General features: G+C 38.7%; 2 protein-coding genes across 3 annotated transcripts in view; one reads left to right on the top strand and one right to left on the bottom strand.

Annotated features, from left to right (window-relative positions):
• LOC118327354 (von Willebrand factor A domain-containing protein 7-like) overlaps window positions 1–10460 on the top strand; it is a 10968-nt gene extending 508 nt beyond the window's left edge. The window contains exons 2-17 of the mRNA XM_035660674.1: window positions 131–338; window positions 1608–1693; window positions 1794–1887; window positions 2131–2259; window positions 2576–2762; window positions 3141–3310; window positions 3438–3550; window positions 3789–3905; window positions 4362–4550; window positions 4708–4843; window positions 5754–5906; window positions 5994–6086; window positions 6210–6319; window positions 6740–6904; window positions 8726–9022; window positions 9760–10460. Coding sequence (XP_035516567.1) covers window positions 131–338; window positions 1608–1693; window positions 1794–1887; window positions 2131–2259; window positions 2576–2762; window positions 3141–3310; window positions 3438–3550; window positions 3789–3905; window positions 4362–4550; window positions 4708–4843; window positions 5754–5906; window positions 5994–6086; window positions 6210–6319; window positions 6740–6904; window positions 8726–9022; window positions 9760–10197 — 2685 coding nt within the window. The 3' untranslated portion in view covers window positions 10198–10460. The remainder of the gene's footprint in view (window positions 1–130; window positions 339–1607; window positions 1694–1793; window positions 1888–2130; window positions 2260–2575; window positions 2763–3140; window positions 3311–3437; window positions 3551–3788; window positions 3906–4361; window positions 4551–4707; window positions 4844–5753; window positions 5907–5993; window positions 6087–6209; window positions 6320–6739; window positions 6905–8725; window positions 9023–9759) is intronic.
• A 342-nt stretch (window positions 10461–10802) lies between these two features.
• Window positions 10803–20161, bottom strand: part of LOC118327185 (cytoplasmic phosphatidylinositol transfer protein 1-like) — a 76867-nt gene continuing 67508 nt past the window's right edge. Inside the window, exons 6-10 of one of the 2 annotated variants that reach the window (XM_035660454.1) lie at window positions 17937–18032; window positions 17181–17336; window positions 16698–16761; window positions 15065–15210; window positions 14546–14688 (exon numbers count right to left, since the gene is read on the bottom strand). In XM_035660454.1, the coding sequence (XP_035516347.1) occupies window positions 14683–14688; window positions 15065–15210; window positions 16698–16761; window positions 17181–17336; window positions 17937–18032 (468 nt within the window). In that variant the 3' untranslated portion in view covers window positions 14546–14682. Of the gene's footprint in view, window positions 14689–15064; window positions 15211–16697; window positions 16762–17180; window positions 17337–17936; window positions 18033–20161 lie in introns of both variants that reach the window. The other variant, XM_035660453.1, reaches the window with a different exon arrangement.

A 20161-nucleotide genomic window follows, 5' to 3' on the forward strand; every position in this document is an offset into this window, starting at 1 on the left:
ACTGACTCTCCAAGGGAGGCGTTGTATAGTTTAATGACCACAGGCAGGAATGATTTTTATTTTATTAATAATAATAATAATAATAATTTCCCATTATGTTGTCCATTATTTGGCATTTGTTTGTCTCCAGATTGATGACAACTTGTCAGTTAGCAAGGTTCAAAGGGCCTGTTTTTCCACACCCACCTCCACATTTGCCCTGTCCACCGACATGTTCCAATCTGCCATTGATGATATCTGCTACAGCAATGCAAAGGTGGATTCCTCATTGAAACTGGTAGTGGAGTACCATTTTCATGATGAGACCTTCCAGGAAGGACGAAAAATCATCACAGAAGGTGCTGTACACTGTTGTGTCCCTATAACTCGTCCATGACACAAAACAAAACACAATCTGAAGCCCATTTACTGATTGAATCCTATTTTCCATATCGATCAATTTGTTAGAGATTGCTCCCAAGAAGAACAACAGCATCACTCAAGCAAATACCCCAAAATGAAATATCAGTGAATAACTTAAGTTGTCCCCATTGGAGCAATTGGTTTTGCAGCAGTTGGATGCGTATACTTAGCACACTTAAAACACAGGGCATATAAATACAACACTAAGACCAAGAAACATGAATACACAGTAAAAATACTCACTCAAAAAGATTTAAAAAAAACCAAAACATCATGCTTCATGCATCATCAATAACTAACTTCCTCCTAGAGTTTAGGAGCAAGATGGCAGAGGTATATGAATCTATTGGTTTTAGCTGTGGGCGTAAGGAGGGCCCATAGCAGAAAGTGAAAACATTGTAAAGGATGGGAACAATCCGACACAATAGATTGTGCTTTTTTGTGTAACAGTTGTAAAGATCCTGCAGAGTTTCCTGTGCAGTGCTAGTTATTTTGTGGATTTGGGGATGTGATTGGATTGCAAATTAGAAGGGGGGTGACAACAAAGGTTGTAACTAGTTATTTTTTGGGGGGGTAACTGTAATAGTATTATTGAAATGTTATTAGTAGTTTGTTACACTACTCGTTACTGGGGAGAATAATAATATTACTCTATTACTTACTTACTGTAATACTATTACTAATAATGCATCACTGCCCAACATTGGTGACACTGTTACCAGTTCAGCTGTGATTCAGAGTACATGACTTCCTCATTAATATACAATATTCCATATTAAAATACAATGAAAACCACAATGTGGACTAGCAACAGACTGAATGTGTTTATCTAGTAAATAATGTGCATTTGAACGGTGATGCAAAAAAGAAAAGTGAACTACACATCTTTGAATTGAACTGAACAAAGGGAATCGAATTATCAAGTAATTTGCCATTTCCAGCTCTAAAATAAAGGGGTAACCAAATATCCAACAGTTGACAACTTCATATTGACACCAAAGGAATATCTGGGATCACCAAAGTCATTAGGATACATCATCAGTACATCCAATAGTCTATGGTTAAAACTGTGTCTTACACTTTAACTGGCTTTTGGCCCTAAATGCCAATAAAAACCCATATAAATAGAAATTAAATAAGGGAAATAAGAGACACAAAAATAAAAAGAGAAATTAAGCACACTTACTATGTTTTCTTCTGTTCAGGTATGTCTTCTGTGAAAGCTAATGTGAAGCTGGAGAACTTTGATGCAGGGAGGCAGACTCTTGGACAAGTTTGTCATACCCTACAGGTTATTCTTATTTATTTATTTCTATTTGTTGGTGGTAACATTTTGGAGGAAAGAGGTAATAATGGTTTTGCAAATAATTCTACATATTCTGTATTTTAAGGACTTCTACAGCCACAGCAACTGGGTGGAGCTGGATAAATTCACTCCTTATAGCACTCTGATCAGATCAGACCAACCTCTGGAGAACTTGGCAGGTAGGATTCTGCTGTCTGGTTGGAGTTTATAGTTTAAACAGCAACAATTTGGTCGACAGAGTAAGAAGGCACATGGATTAGCATCAGGACATTAAGAAAACAACTGTTCTGAATCCAAACCCTTCAAATATGTTATGATATCCTATCTCAAGTTGCATTGCTGTATTATAGATGTTCGTTGTATTGTATGTTACTGTTTTTATTTTATTTATTTATATTAACTTCTGTCTTAAATTGCTCCAGGCCCAGATACTCCTACCTGTATTAGCTGCACAGAAGATATTTGTTATTTTAATATTCTTACTGAAGTGCTGCGGAAGGAGGTTCTCACTTCCGGGTACTTCAACACCTTCTCTCCAGCAAAGCCTGCAGGTAACTTAAACTGTGTTTAGTATGCAAACTCATGCCATGGTGAGTCTTTTGTTTAAAGGTTTCTTCAGTGGTTAGTTAGCTGACTAGCTGCTATAACCTAAGTAGCCTACAATATTTAACAGTTTATCAATGACAAAATGTCTACTAGAAAGTTAAAACTAAACCACAATTTAACTGAAGTAGGCTAGAAGTAGTCAGGTTCATTTAAAGCCCCTCAAAGGAATACATACAAATGAGCTTTGGACTTTTACTATTGCAATCAAAAGATGTGTTCTCCCACCTAAAAAACTCTCTGCTGCTCTATTTCTGCTCGAAGGTAAATGTAGCCACGGTGGATCATCTGATCTGACAAGCAAAAAGGACCCAGTGGGGGGCATCAATAAGGATACAGTTGAGTCAATTCATGGCTTACTTCACAGCAGTGCAGCTAAGCTGGCAGTGGATGCCACTATAGAGCTACTGGAGGACATCAGAGTAGCTGTTGGAGACAAGAACTTCCTGCGGTATGGCCCATCTTCACCTGAGCCATTTTGGGTGCCCATACATTGGATGCACAGAGGCGCTTTAACACCAATTTAAAGTCAAGATTAAGAGCATTCTATCTACTGATTTGGCCATTCAACAGTATCCAGAGCTCTGGAAGCCTGGATTTACATGTTGATAAATCTCTTCACTAATTTCAACTGTAATATGGTTCCCCCCAAACAAATTCCATGTTATAATATGTACCAACTATGCCAAAAAGGTGAGATTTACCTTGTCGTGCTAGCACACTTTGCCTTCAGTCAGTTATCACTGTTCATTGACAGTGGTGCTCCTAGCAGAATAATCCAAATAATAACAGTAGTCTAATTATGTTTGGCTCTCTTGTGTTCCCATAGATTTATGGGCCTCTCCCAGTCCTCTGTGCTGTGTTTTGTCATCGATACCACAGGCAGTATGAGCGATGACATAGCTGAGGCTAAGAGAGTTTCCTTTGACATCATTGACAGTAAAAGGGGAACCCAGCAGGAGCCCTCCGCCTACATATTGGTACCCTTTAATGACCCGGGTAGGTAACTTAGAATTTTACATATGTTCCCTATGGCAGCTACCAAATAAGATATGGTTAATTTTACAGTGAAAGTAAAAAAGGGAAAACTGCATGCTCTTTATCTACCACTTTATCTGCTATCTAGATTTCGGACCTGTGATAAGGACAACCAATGCAGACATCTTCAAAGACAGCATCAACAAGCTCACTGCAAGTGGAGGAGGGGACTACCCAGAGATGTGTTTGTCTGGACTGCAGGTCTGTGTGTTATGGTGTGGTTGTGTTTGAATGAGTAAGTAACAACTATGTTTAGTATTTAAGTTGTTTTCTTGGAGTCATTAATTCAGACTACAGAGTTGTCTAAAACAAAAACACCAAGATGATGTGTTGTCACCATATGACTCCATGAAGAATAACAGAATTATTGCTTATCAGGTTTTTCAGTCCAACAGACCAAATCAATAACAGTTTGTCCTGTCTTGTATGTGACTGAAAGCTTGCACTGACGTCAGCTCCGCCCTCCTCTGAGATCTTCGTCTTCACTGACGCTACGGCGAAAGATTTCAATCTGAAAAGCACCGTCACTGCCCTCATAGAGAGCACCAAGTCTAAGGTAACTCTGTGTATGAGTCAAGTTTTTACAATTACCACTTCAGACATTAAGGCAGCCCATAAAGAAACAGTAAAGTGTCAGTTTATGTAAACACATGCTGGCAACAACTGAAACACAATTATTCGGAAGACAAGATGACTATTTGACCACTTAGCTTCTGAAAAAATGCTGCAGAACATCCAGACCAACATCTGCAGTGCTCAATAGATTGTTCTAAAAACACTTGAATTAATTAACATTAGCAAGTCCAGAATCTATATAAACTTCATATAAACTTAGAATTAATACAATGAGTGGTACACTGGCAACAGTATTAGTAACAGTACTAGATAGAAAATATGTTATTCTGAATGTGAACCCAGTTTTTGCTTTGTTTGTCAATAGTATAATTAATTTGACAACTTATTATTGCACTGTATAGGCTGTATATCATTTCATCTATCCTTATACTTTTAGGTCACTTTCATGTTGACAAACGTCTTTTTAAGACGACGGCGTCGCAGCAGTCGTGCATCACGTAGCCTATCAACCGCCCAGCTGTACCATGATCTAGCCCAAGCTTCTGGGGGTCTGGCCATTGAGGTCACCAAGTCAGACCTCTCTTTGGTTACGGCTGTTATAAAGGATTCATCAGCCAGCGCTGTGGTAAGACACTGAACAAGAAAATGAAGAGCTGACTGAAGATGGTATAACACATTTGCAAATTATGTATTACTGTGTTTTAGCACAAACTCTTTTACACAGATAACGCCCTGCCACATTGATTGACTCTCACAGCCATTACTGTTCATTTATCCTCCAGGTGACAGTTTTCCAGGCAGTGATGAATCCTGGAAGGCCTGATCATTTTCATTTTGTTGTTGATGCGTCATTAAGCAACATGATCATTTACATCACAGGAACCTCACTCCTTACCTTCAGACTCATCAGCTCTACAGGTCCAGACACACGTGGGATTGTTTTTACTGCTGGTGTTTCACACTTGCATCTCCTCCCTGTTTCAGTATCAGTTTACTTTTTAGCTTTTTAGAAGTGATGTTTTTCATTTCCTTTTTATTTCATCCATCAACTGTCATAAACACCTTTACATTTGTTTTTTCTGGCAAAACAGTATTGCCTTTAGGTTTTTGTTGTATAGCAATTTAATAAATTCCAAATTCCTCTGTTACAGCATTGTAAAATTACCTATTTTAGTAGTTTGAAACTGTCGAAAAATCCTGGTATTATCTAGCAACTAAATAATGTGATAATATTAGTATTAATAGATAATAAATTATGAATATTGTGATAACCCACTGGTAAAAAAGACCCACTTATAATTTGACAATTTTTAAAATGCCTGGAACAACAAGATTAATGACTCAGGAGCGGGGCAAATTACGCATCAGTGTCTGTTATATAAATCCTAGACTCACAAGCAAGTGTCAGAACTCTTCAATAGACACAGAGGACTCTGAACTGGGTGGAAACAAACAGGTAGTTTTAAAAAAGGAAAAACAATATTTTTAAAAGTTCTTTCCGTGTTACAAAGCGATTTGCTATATCTACAGTTCCGTTGGGGTGGAGAATAGGGTGATAGTATTGTTTCATTCAAGCAACTCTTTTGCAAATCCTCAGACGACTGGTAGACCTCCGATGTCTGGTATCGCAAGACTATATAAATCTAAACTGGATGGGGCAGGACAGTTATTTTAAAAATCTGTACAGATAACATAACAAACTTAGTTGGCTAAAAACCACTAAAATGTAGGAAAGGAAATTGATTTTTTCTTAATATTATAATTTGGGTGAGCTGACCCTTAAACATAATAAATATTACAGCATGAACTATGGTTCCCCCTCTTCCAGGTGAATCTCAGAGTTCAAGTCAGCCCAGTGGTCCTCTGGCATCTTTCACCACGGTGGGAAACCTACGCCGGTTAAGCCTCAACACTGGGAATCAAACAGGACTATGGGAAATTTATGTTGATTCTAATAATCCCTACTCTGTTAAAGTCACAGGTCAGTAGTTTGATGAATTCAAAGTGAGAAGATGAGATGTTTTAGAAATCTTTACTGATTTCTTTTCTGTTTGTGTGTGTACATCAGGTCAAAGTTCACTGAACTTCGTCTACAACCTTGTGGAAGCTCATGAGGGAGGTCAGGGTGGCTTCAGTCTTAAGGACGGACGTCCTACTACAGGTCTGACCATTTTCATCGTTACTTCTAAAACATTATGTAATGTTTCATAAGTAAGTATATGTTTAATGTTGTCATGTTTACAGTTGCACTTATTTTCCTTTTTTCTCTTGCCACAACTTTCAGGTGGTAATGTCACCCTTTTGGTCACACTGACAGGAAGTGACACGGCAACAGTCACAGAGGTCACTCTGTTGGAAAGCTCAGGGTCAACAGAGATCAACGGATCATTGCAGGCATGTCACACATTGCACTTGTGAAACTGAAAAGACTGTACATGGTTTTGTATGTTTTAGTGTTTAAGTGTGTATACTGTACTGAAAGAAAGAAAGAAAGAAAGATTAAATTATTACCTCTCTTGTTGATTTTAATATTAAAATAAATGGGAACCACTAGCTGTGTGGAATGCAGCAAATTAACTGAAACTTTGCGTGATTTATAGATGCAATGACATTAAAAATTTACCTGTTTTTTTTTTCTAAATCACTAGGTAGACCTGCAGGAGAAACACATTTTACAATATTGTATGAAAAGCAAATAGGTGGCAATGATTAAATATGAATAACATTAGTCACACTCTAGCCTCTCTGGCTAGGGTTATTGATTTATTGGAGAATGTGGGATGAGTAACGAGTCATTTTTTCTGTCCTCCACAGTCTCTGGGAGGGGGGAACTTCCTGGTAAGATTCAGTGGAGTCCCAGGAGGTGATTTTGTGGTTTACCTTAAAGGTGAGGACAGCAGCTCCACCTCCAGGTCAACACCGAGCAGCTTCCAGAGACAGGCCTCCACGCAGATCAAGACCTCCAGACTCTCTGTTTCTGTGAGCACAACCAACTTCCGTTTTCTGTCTCAGCGAAGCAGATCTTCACTTTGCTTGAACATTAGTAAAGTTAATGACAACTGTCAAATGCCCACCAATAAAAACAACCACAGATTCCCAGTTGAATTGTTCAACACTTATCAGTAATCACCCCTAATAATGGGACATTTTTAGATTGAGGTCGATCAGAAATATAACAATAGTTACAACACAGGCGTGACCTGTTTTGCTGTTCCATTCTTTAAGCCCCAACCCCTTAAGGCCTGTTGCTATGCATATATGCAGATTACAGTGCTAATAGTGCCAGATTTATACATAACTGCTGCCCAGGCAAAGCATATTCGTATAATTGTGATCCTCCATGCTGGAATTTACGGAACTTCTCCCTTCCGCTGTTCTTGATTTTACTAAATGGTTTTCACACACAAGAATTAATCAATAATAATGCAATTGAAAGCTTTCTACATAAACATGGATTCACAGGAGGAGAAGTGATAGCCTATACAATATGACAATATAAAAACACATACAACAAAAATGTAGCAGGTCTGAAGGAGCTACTGGCTGCAGCATCTACATGCACAGCCATGCCATGCCCCGGGGACAAAAAGCGCCATGGCAGATTTAGGGCAGCTGTTTTTTGTTTGTTTGTTTGTTTGTTTGTTTTTTCCCCCTCCTCCCTCCTAACTGTCCTTGCTGCTGTCCTACTTTAGGCTGCCCCCAGACCCGTGGGAGGTTGCTGGCCTGCTAGCAGGTCAGGTCCCCCCCACCATCATCATCAGTCGGGACTGTGAGTCTACTGCATATTTATACAGGAAGGTCTACAGAACTGTGTGGTGAAGTTAATGGGGCCCAATGACTGTTAAATTGCTCAGCTTGGTTTTTTGTTACTGCTTTAAGTCCTTATATTTATATGTGTTCGCACAGTAACTGAAGCCTCTGGGATGTTGAAAGGTTGTCTGTCTGTTTTTCCAGTTAAGCAGAATGGTTTTCTTGGCGATTGTTAAGGCAATCTAAGTTGGCTGTTCATTGCTGAGTGGCGGTTCAACTAAGAGAGTTTGGAGACCCAAAATGGAGGATCATTTTTGAGTAACAGTTGAATTGGTGGGCCAAGCCAGGTGGCATGAAAGTAGTCATTCGTGGTGTGCAGTGTGCAGTGTGTGCAAATATTGTTGTCTGTTAATCCCATTCTGAACATTTTCTGTTGAGCATAGTGTATTCTGTTCAGGATTTTATGCTGAATGAGTTGTAGTTTAGTATTTGAGGACATTGAAAACATTTTTTCTTGCATATCTGTTTCCAATAGGAGATATTGGTGGTAAAAGGTAGGTATTTTTCCCAGTTTCGGATCAGAATTGCAAGATTACTTTAAAACAAACCTTTAAATAAAGTTTTCTATATATTCTAAGGCTAGTTGTTTTAGTTGATCGATCATCCAATCAACTAAAACTTGGGTGGCTTGAGAGTGTTGTTTGTTAATTTAAGTTAATTTTACCCTTGAGACAGTACTTCAGTTGTGAACTTTAATTTAAATATTGATGACACTTTAAATCCCACAGCTAAAGAGTCTTACAATCTGGTCCAACATTTTAAGATCATGGCCACTCAACAGAATTAGTGTTTATACATTGCTCATACATCCTTTATATTATCACGTCTAGACTAGTGTAACTCCTTTTTCACCTGTTTAAACTCCCATTTAGTCTCACAACTGCAATTAATTCAAAATTCAGCAGAAAGATTATTGACCAAGTCAAGAAGATCGTGTCATATCACTCCAGTTTTACTGCAGCTTTTAAGCGTCTCCCTCCACTTTTCCAGGCCCAAGCCAACAGCATCAACATAGAACCAGGTTCCACCATCTCCATCCCTTTCACAATATTCTCAGACGAAACTGGAACATTGACAGTGCGAGTCAACAACGACCGGAGTTATTCCACCACTTCACCCAGCACTGTCAACATAGCGGTGGGAAGTGGAGGTACAGCCAATGGCACCATAACCTTAACGGCCCCGGCCAGTGCTGCATCAGGAACAGATGTGACTGTAACCATTGAGGCAGAAAATGCTGCCACTGACATCAACTACGCTGTCCTCCGGTTTTCTGTGGTTGCCAAGGTAAGACAAAAAAATATTTAGCTGGATGAGGGATGAAGTAAAGAGGGTTTTGGTTTAAAAAAAAAAGTCTGTTCTGCATTGCTACATCTCTAATTAAATCCAGTAATTGAGAATATAAACCTTGTAACAGGAAAAATGTTGAAAATTAAAACTCAATTTTCCTAGCAACATTTGTGGTGGGAAAATAACAAACAATATCAGGAAGGTGAAAAGTTACAGAAACATGATGGCAAAGAAAAGTATCTTTTGATAAGCCAATGTTTGTTTCATAGCTCATTTTATGAGCCACTCAGTGACTGAAATGTCTGGATTGGTCATCCAGAATCAGGATTAAGGCTAGTGTCAGCAGTAGACTTGGCTTTAGGGATAAAAGGATTTTGAGTGAGGCAGTATTTGTGACATTACATTAATACATCCTTTCCAAATCATTAATAATAATGGTCATATACAAGGTATACTGAGTACAAAAAATAAGAGAACCAATGAGAGATGCTTTAGCCTCTGTCTCACATCAGTGGTAAATCTCCTCCTTGGAATTACAAAAACCTTTTACTTCACTTTTTTTTCTTTGATTTGACCACATTACAGCTGTTTTTAATAAATATACTGCACACTACTTTATCAAAGTTTGTTATAAGGATTATAGTAGTATTAAAATACTACTAATAACTGCTTCTAGCCAGGTCTTGTTTCTGTTCTTTGTATGAGACCACACTCTTAATCTCCTCTCTCTCCAGGTGACAGATTTGGCAGGTCCAGTGTGCAAGGTTGTCAATATATCCGGTATCTGTCCCGTCTCTTCATCGCTCTGTGCTTCCTCCCAGTGGGAGTTTATCACTAATCTCACCGATGGCATCAATGGAACCGGCATTGAGAGCATTACCCTCCGCCAAGGGAACGGTACCCTCAATACCAGCACAGTGGCTGGAGCCGGGGGCGAGAACATTACAGTGGCTACCTACAGCGCCTCCTGCTGTTCACAGAATGTAGAGCTGGCTGCTGTGGACAGAGTGGGAAATGTGGGGACATGTGTAGGACAGGCTAGAATTCTTACCACACCTGCCCCTACAACTACAACTGCAGTTGTAGTTATGACAACATCCACTGGAGGGCACACTTTGACCCTGTCACACTGTCTCTGGATCTGTGTTGTGGTTTCTCTCCTTTGGAAGTAAAAGAGAAAAGTGGACACTGTAAATGGTACCACATGCATCAAGTGTCCTTTGAGAAAAATCTTCTTTCTTTTTCATCTAGTGGGTTTGAGTTTAATTACCATTACTTATATGAAAAAGGAAAAGTGAAACCTTGTGTACCTCTTGATTTCTTGTTTGAGACATAATTAAGGTAGTAAGCTCATGTAGAAATGCCTCAAATGGATGCTAGATTCTGGCTTTAAGAAAACAAATTTATTGAATTTGGTGGAAAAATCCTCAATCAAATCTCTTACAAATCAATAACCAATATTTTTTCCATAACTGTAAGTGCATCGACTTTCTTTTCACCTGTGTTGTCTACTTAAATTAAAGTTTGTAATTTCTTTTGTTTCCGAGAGTATTTCAACAACTACAAAGGGGTTGCTATCTGCAGTCATACCACTAGATGTCACTAAATCCTACACACTGGTCCTTTAAGTACATGTTTCTGCTAATCTTTTAACCTTTACTTAAGTCCAAATTTGAATGGTTCACCAGGCCTCAGATACCAACTTGCGAGCTGCATAGTATGGTTTTCATGGACAAAACATACATAATGAAATATGCACTGAATGAATAACAACAAGTTTGCAATAGCTAGTAAAGTTTATTCTGTTTCAGAAAAAGTAAAACAATAATTACAACAAAGAACCAAATTAACTTTAAAGAGCAGTAAAAATATAACAAATACAATAATAGTTAAAGTGGAAGAACTAAGAGCAACTTCCAGCAGCCGAACACCAATGGCACTTCTGGGGCCTGTTTCACACAGCAGGATTAATAGAAAGCTGGATAAGCCCAAAGCACACCTGATCTCCAACAGAGTGAAGTACACAAAGGTGTTCCTGGCCTCCCTCAGTGCTGTTCTACAGCTAACCCATTGATCCTGGTTGGTGAGACAGGTCCCAGTTATCAGGAGACAGCACAACATCCTGGCAGAATGCAAACTGCATCAATAGGAGGGGAGGAGGAGTGAAAAGCTTGGTCCTTGCTCCAAAAAAATAATGATAAACAATTTCTTCTTTTCCTTCAAACAATACAGCAACCACAAAATCAAAGTACAGCAGGTTTACTACAAAAAAAGAAACAACAGAAGAGCCCATCACCTCTGAATTAACATCGCAATTAAACGTCAAAGCAGCCACCCCACTAAAAAGAAAAGCTTCATTTTGTTTTACAACTTGTACAAATAATTTTGCCCTGCAGGGTCACCAAAAGCAACTGGAGAGTCAAAAGTGCACCACTACAATAAAGAATCTTGATACTCCATTGAGAAGAGTAAACTTAACTGAATTCAGTATCTTCAATAGATGACAATGACTTTATAGATACACATTACTTTAAAAACAAACCTTTAATTCATGTCTGTGAAGATGTCATTCTTACCACACAAACACTAAAGAATATCCTTCTCTGACCATTTGAAATGTTTGAGCACATTAATGTCACATCAGTAATGCAACCTGGAACAGATTTAATGTAAGAAACCTACTATATTAGTCATTGATAACAGTATTTACAATACCTAATATGTTACTCTTTTAAACAGAGCAGAGCTTTATGTTACACAACTGGATATTTTGCATTATTTTTAATAGCCGGTGGCAGATCAAACATATCCCTGGATCTCTGTGTTCCTGACAAGAGAGATAGTCAATACCAGAGTTGTAAGAATGTATAATCTATACATAATAGATCAATACGGAGGGCCAATAACTGGTATATAACATTTTTATCCTCAAAAAGAAAAAGGCAAAAGCTACAGTTACAGATAAATAGCTACAGTTGTTTTGTGTTTTAACAAAAGTAAGTGAGAAACTGTACATAATATTAACAGTATTTTATGGCAAGACCACTGAGGACTCTCTTCGAACCTGCTATCTTCGAAGTCACTATGCTGTATTTTAGGACTTTGGTCCAACAAACCCAACAAGACTCTAATGTAACAAATTTCTTCATTGTCGAATAAGGTGTCAAAGACTGGAAAGTGCAAAATGCATTTGCGCTGTAAAGTTAGAAGTAATTGGTATGAATAGGGGAACAAAAGAGTACTAATAATAAATAAAAAATATGAAAACAAGTTAGCCCTGTCACTTGAGTCTGATGGTGTAGTTTGATATGATTGATTTGATCTGACTATGTTGTAGTTTACATTTAACTGTTCTTGGTTAAATGTAACATTTGAAATAGAAAACAGGCAACAAAAAAATGTAATTCAATTTTGTGTTTCTATAGATGAAATATAACAGATTCTGGTTTACACACGCATGTAAGCGATGATACAATAGTTGCATGCAGAGGCACTGATTTGAAAGAGCTTGTAGGCCTATATTCTCTGGGCATGCTTACATTTCACTCGATATCTGCTTTTTCTATTATGCACAAATAGTACAGAGCTTCCAAAGCTGGCATTCGCTTTTTTTCATACAGTTGCATCACCAAATACACTGTACCAATCCATTCATTTACACTATATACATATATACTTCACATAATATGTATATATGTTGTGAACATTCCATGCAGCATATAAAACCCTCTTTGAATAATATTGTATGAAAAAAGGGGGTTCAAAGAATCACTTGCTGTCCTCATGTTTTTGTTTCTCCTTTAGGGTTTTAGATGGTAACTTGCAGTACAAGCCCAGCAGAAATGATGGCTCACTGCAAAGGATGTTCCTATTTCAAAATCATTTTCCATGCCCACCAAAGCACTGGCTCAGTATTACCAACCAGCACTGCCTAAGCAAAGGTGTAAGCGCTTCTGGAAATTCTCTGCAGCTAACAAAGCACATACTCAAGTCAGCTTGATGCACGTGCCCTTCTCCTCAAATCAAGCTTTGAGTTTTCATTACCTCCACTGTGCACAAAGATCAGTCAATGCTTAAGAACTCCCCAAAATGGCCTTGTTCCTACATATGACATTAAAGTGATGAGTTGATTTGATAAAATTGGATCACGTTTATGTCACATGGGATGTCCAGCATTAGTTTCAGGCAACATTTTACTTAGTTTTTTTTTTGTACTGACCTCTCTGTCAACTTGAGTAAGATATATGCAGTAATAAACTTCAAACAAATTCAATTTTAGAGTCATTAAACTGTCATGCTAAAACAGCAAGTGCAGATATAACAACAGCTTAACCTACAATGTTACTGCTAATATGCAAATCCTCCAAGGTTTCTGATGTGTAAACATTCCAAGGGTTAAGTAGACTGGTATAGTACATACAATAGTTGCTGTATTGTAATGTCTTTGGAGGTATAAAATGTGGCTGTTTGGCAATAAGCAGGGAGAGAAAGGAATAGTAATATCCCTGCCTTTGGAGTGTGAGCCAGGTAGAGTCAGGGAGACCTGAGGTGTAAACTCTCTATGATTGTACTAATCTTGCATCTGTTGTATAATTGGAGTTTGGGATGGAAAGGATGGGTGCAATCTGATCCGCAGGCCAGTTTGGATGGCTCAGGAAACAGTTGCTAAGCAGTTCTATTATGAGGGTACTTGGCTGTCTTTCTGGTGTTTGTATAACATATTATGTCTAATGTGCTACTCTAGTTTGTGTCATTGATTTCATTCCTAATTTAATACATACAGCCATTTTACAGGCTGAGAAATTATAATATTCATCATTCATTCATTTGCGCACATTGTCACCACTGACTCTGTGGTGCTAAGGCAACTACTTCATAGTTCAACAGCTTGAAAGCAATCAGCTCATCTGATTGAAGAAAACATAACTAAGGAAACTTAATTTATTCATATAACATAAGAAACTGCCGCTCAACAAAAATAATTACTGATGCTCTTTGTTTTGATTAGACATCACAGGTGGTTGTTATAATAGATGAGACATGTGGCTGGCTAGACTCACAAGAAGAGGAAGTCAGTGACATCAGGGTGGCTGAGCCTACAGCTGATTGGATGGTATTAGTGACACTGATGAAGACTTCTAGAGTGATTGTTGTGTGTCCAGGATTATGGCAAATCGTGGGATATGGCTAGAGAACATCTGGGCACTGGTGTTGGAGGTTAGGCTAGTCTCATTGGGCTACTAAGACAATGGGGTTGGGGGTATAAGTAAAGCAAGGCGTGGGGGAAGACATCCCAAGGTCCCTCTACTGCTCATCCATCTCAGCAAGATCAGAGTTGGAGGAGGGCGGTGTAGATGACTGGACGTGGTTTGAAATGGGTAGTGGGCTCTGGTTAGAGCCTTGGGGGACGGCACTTGGAGCAGGGTCGGGAAGGGTCAAGGTTTCTGGAGCAGACTTTTTACGGGGTCGGTCCTTGGGGACAGAGAGGGACTCAGGCGCATCAGTGCACATGGGGGTGGAGGGGGCGCTGGCAGGGCCAGTGAGGGCACAGGAGGACAGGGGCGTCTCACTGATTGAGATCGATGGGGGAAATATCCCAATCTTCTGGTTGGTGGCCTCCTGGATGGCGCGCTCAAACTCTCTCACCTCATCCATTGTCATGTCTGGATTAGAAAAAGATCAAGACCAATGAGAGGAAGAACAGGCAAAGTAGATATTAAAGGCATTTTTATTTCTTTTTAATCAGCTCATATTGTTGTTTAATAACCAAGATGTTTCTAGTGTTCATTTGTGTTGCCTTATATTTTCTAGATAGCTTTTCAAACCTTTGGGGAGTTTTGGCAGACTTGAATTATCATATTCATTATATATATTCAAGAGTTTGTGTATGCATTGTTTAACTCAATGTAGGACAGAATGAGTTGATGTATGTGGACAGTTATATGCAGCTGCGACAACATTCTTTCACAGACACCAATGGTTCAAATATGAGACAGAGGAACGGCAATGGAGTAAAGAATCAATGAAAAAGACACATACGCTTGCTTTGTCATGGATCTCTATGTCATCCAGTGAAGATGGGTTTGTTGTGGAATGTTCTTGCTGCTCATGGCAATTTACGACTTTAATGTTGGTTTTCTCATGCATTTGTCTCTCGTAATCCCGCACATCATCCAAAGTCATATCTGGAAGAAGGGGGAGGGGTGGAACCAAGGTCGAAATGTTGGTAAGTCCTCTATAAAGGGCACTCCAGTTGACGGACAGATGGGGAAGGAGAGGGTTAAGTGGCAAAGCTGCATTCCATGGGTGAGTGTAGCGTTTTTAATGATTACAGCTTTTTATAGTTAAAAGCTTTATAGGTGAAAGTGCTAGCTTCCCATGACCCAAAGAGTTTAGAGGAGACAGCTAGACAAATCCGAGCCACACCAGGAAGAAGGGAGGAAAGGAAGTATGAGGTCAAGGATGTTTCAAGACCAGGTAAAAGCATGAAAAATCCACACCTGAAGAAGAGGTTGGATCATTGGAGAGCAAGAAAGCAACACCTGGAAGGTTTCACTTATTCTCCAGACAAAATCATTCAACATGTGAAAAGATTTAGGGAGTATTTCAAGCATCCAAGTTATAGGGAGTTGTGGTTAAAAAAAAGGTAGAGGTTATAGAAGGGATAGGAGAAGATTATGTTTAATGGCAAAGATAATGGGCTTGTTATCTTTATGCCCTGCAGCTATGGAAAAAGCTCAACAGCTGATAGTGAGTAAATGTGTTGCAGCCACTTATGGCTGCTAACAGGGCTGCCTCTTGTGCAGCCAGACTCTCAGAGAAACAGACAGAGGCAGCTTTCATGTTTCAGTAAGTGCATCATTCTTCCCTGATGTAAATGTCCAATTATTCCTTCAGGTGATTGCAGCCAATTTGTTGGAAGGTTTATCCATGTACGCAGTTTTGGTGAGCATAAATAGGCTTTTATTTTTTCTTGTTCTATTTTATATTTGGTTTAAACATAAAAATGTCAAATAGATAAAATGTAACAGTATTACACTTAACACTTATACAAGTACTATGACTCTAAATTAACTTATATATATGAATTTCTCTAACATGAAACATGAATGAATGTGGTTTGAGAGTTATTTTTATCAAGCATCGTGAAACAAACACTGGCCATCTCTGCACATGACAGTACAGTGTTTGTCATTTGTGTGTTAGTGGTGATACCAAAAGGGAGAATCCATGCTGTAGGAAAATGAGCAGGACTGGCAGTGACAGGGTTAGATGCAGGTGGAGTGATTTTTCATGCATAGACTGGTAAAAAAAAATTATAATCACATAGTAATTTATAAAATCAAAGTAGCTAAGACATACAACATTTCAAAGAATAATCAGTCATAGTAACATAACACTTCAAAAAGGGCTGTAAATACAAACACATATATGGAAAATATAAAGGTCTTATTTACTAATTATTATGTATGTTCTTGATGGTTCACAAAAGCAATTATTCACTATACACAACACTGAGAAGGGATGGCTTTCATCTATGAATAGAATAAAAATGTTCTTATTTACATAAGAAAGGTAAATGCTATGGTGTAGCCAATGCATGCATTATAACTTGGTGTGCGGCTTTGAATTAGCTGGAGTGTGTAGACAGAAAAATGGCTAATAGACCTACCAATCCACTCATCGACCCAGGCAAATGCCTGTCTGTGTCCCAGCAGCAGCACATCCCGAACCACCTATAACACAATACACTGATGGTCAGAAAATACTTACTCACGCAACATCTTCTTTTCATTCAATGTTATTATGTTTAAAAGCGAAATATTCGAGATTCAGGCTGTACTGTCATGTAAAGTACTTTAACCAACTACTCAGAATAACAGCAAAGAGAGGCACACTATTTATTAACATGAAATTAACTGTGACGTGACGTGAAAGAAGATGTGAAGATGACCCAAATGTGGAACTCGTCACGCATTGTGACAGATTGTGAATGCAACTTGGTAATATGTTTTATTATTATTGACAAATTGTCTTTTTCCATTAAACAAGAAATAAAAAACTATTATTTGACACATTCAGAGCAGCACAGACAATGCACAGCTGCAATCAACAGAAAAATGATCTCGCATTCATCCCATGGGCGACCTCTCACCTTGTGTACGAACTGCTCCACACGGGTCTGCAGACCCCACACCTCGAACTTGACAGTGACCAGTTTGTATGAGCACATGATGGGATCCTGGGTGTCCCTCCAGCCCTCCTGAAGAATCCCCCGTGACGTCTTCTCTGACTTGAAATATCGCAAGTCCTGCAATGGGGGGGGGGGAACACACACACACACGTTTAATATTACAATAATTAACCCAAACCTTCAGGCATCGTTGTTTCTGCACCTCAGTGAAGAGACATAAGGGACAGACTGAAATTAGATGCATGACAGAATGACAGTATTAAATACCATTCGCATTAACCCCTCTGCTCCTTGGAGAATTTCTATCCAGGCTCATTAAAGCTGAGGCAATCTGTTTTCAAACCGCTCTGAAGACAATTACCAGTTTTCACACTTCACAGACTCAGAAGTGCAGAACTTGAGTTTGTAGTTTGCATTAGAGCAAGTGTTTGGCCTTCAGTAACAAATGTATCAAATAATAATAATATTATCAAGTATGTTATTGTCTTCCCTGTGAAAATCCCCATAGGGATAAAAGAAAATATTGGATATAAAACAGTTTAGACACAGAAAACCAGTAAGAGACCATGACATGACAGGAACTGAAATCATACAGTTTATCTAAATCACATTGTTTTACTACTGCATTTCCAGATTCAACACTACACATAAATCCCTCCGATGGTGTTAACTCCCAGAAGCATGAGCATCTACACACTCACACCTACACATGCTCACCTCAGACTCTTTATAGTAGCGCTCGGGGATCTCATCGTAGGCGATGTCGATGAAACACACCTCTCTCTCCTGTTCTTTCAGCTCAGTGTCAAAGATCTGAAAACAGAACAAATCGTTTTGCCAGCGCTCACTGCATCCTCAGCCTGACAGGCCTTCAGAAATAAATAAAAAATCCACTTCAGAAATGTGTCTTTTCAATGTTACATCATCAGATATGTTGCTGGCAAATCTGCCTTTCTGCCTGACCCAAAGGTTGGGCAATATTCATACTGTTAACTTGACTGTGTATCTTGTCACTTTGTCCCCTCATCACTCAGTTTAACTCTAGAAACATATTGTACTTACGCAACCATTAGGTGGCGATCTATACCCACATCTTCAATATCTTATTGTGCCAAGTGACACATTGCAATTACTGTGTCATATGTTAAGACAGCTGATTGTACAAAAAGTGAGTGCAGCCTTTTTATTCCCTTCTTAGCTTCTTATTATTCTTATTATCATTCTTCATTAGTTCTAAAGCTGCTGATTAAGTGGAACTTACTACTTTAATTAATCAAGTGTGAATGTATATACTTTTACATTAACTCTAATTTATTTATTAATTTATCAATCCATCCATAGACGTCGTGCAGTCTATCTATATACTAGTGCACATGTCACATGTGAATCCTTGAACAGAGCTCTCACTACAGTACCTGCCATACAGCCACAAGGGAAAGTCTGTGTGTGTGTGTGTTTATTTAAAGTGAGGTTAGAGGCCATAGGATTCATTTAAGGGATTACGTATCTTTAATTTAACTAAAGGCAGGCTTCTGGAATATTAAAATAACAAGAGATTTTATTGAATCATTTTAAATCTTTTAAATCATACTATAAGGAGTGGGCAATGTGGATAAAATCCTCTATCACAATAAAGATAATTTTATATCACAATATCAGTGAGTCATGCCATCCCATATTTTGGAATGTGATACATGTGATCTGATACATACATCTCCTGTGTAATCCTCTCTCTTTCTCACTCCCTTTCCCTTCTTTTCTCCTCCCCCACAAGGGTGCATTCTGTCATTTACAGTGTGAATGAGCACTGCTGGCACGATAAGGGTGACATGTCAGCATGCATGAGCACGGCCAAGTAACAGGAATGGAGACTGGTATAAAGAGAGAGGGAGCAAGGCAGAGGTAGATGAGAGGAGAAATGGAGGAGGTAAACAACAAAAAAGAGATGGGGCAAGGAGAAAGAGGGAGGAAAGGGGGAGAGGAGGCAGGAATGACAGGGAGGAAAGGCGATACAAATAAAGTCAAATTGAACTTTCCAATGAATGTGGCAATACAGAGAAAAAAGAGAAGGACACAACAAGTTAGACAAAGAGAAAACAACACATTGGCTCCCCATTAATGATTGAACAGTATTTCCCAGTGCCAATCAGTAACACGTCACCTTGTTCTGACTTGTAAATGTAGCACCCTTAAAGGCCATTCAGTGTTATTTTGAAAATGCCAGAATGACAAGACCCAAAAAGAAACATTGACATTCACCTTCACTCTAACCATAGTTACATGCCAGAATATGTTAATGCACTACACTAAATTTCAGCACAATGCAGGGTATTTGTCCATTAATGCTCTGCAGCAAGATCCTCTGAAGGCTGACAGTAATTACGGACTACATAAAATATTGGATTGGACTGTACTTCATTATGCTCAAAAGAGACAATACACACAAAACATCCATGGAATGTATAAGAGACAGTCATTAACTAAATTAAATGAGGCAGAGAATATTTTCTGAAATAATATAATATTAATAATATTCATGTTAAAATTAGGGCACTGCCAATTTTCATTTATTTATTATTTTATAATTTGGATAGATACATTTTCTGTTCAATAGGAGGAATGCAGGAGGGCTTGGATACGACCGTGCTTGTTGGGATCTGAAAGTTGAAGATATGTAGATGTAGACCGCTGTGATGCCATGCATCCGTTTCATCAGAAACTGACCAGCCATATGCTATCAAATGTGAGCAATATATAAAAAAAGAAGAGTGTAGTAGTAAATGGTGCCAGTGGTTGGAAAAAGTAGAATGTGGCAAAAAAAGGAGAGAAACAGATGTGTTTTCTCATTCTGCCTGCTGTGTAGTTCAGGGGTCCTTGGAGAGATTACAAGAGCAACATGAGCCTGAGGACACATGTTAAAGCTTAATGTGTGTGTGTGTGTG

Source organism: Morone saxatilis, unplaced genomic scaffold (genome assembly GCF_004916995.1).
Source record: "Morone saxatilis isolate NCDOM2014 unplaced genomic scaffold, NCSU_SB_2.0 Contig17, whole genome shotgun sequence".
NCBI lineage: Eukaryota > Metazoa > Chordata > Actinopteri > Moronidae > Morone > Morone saxatilis.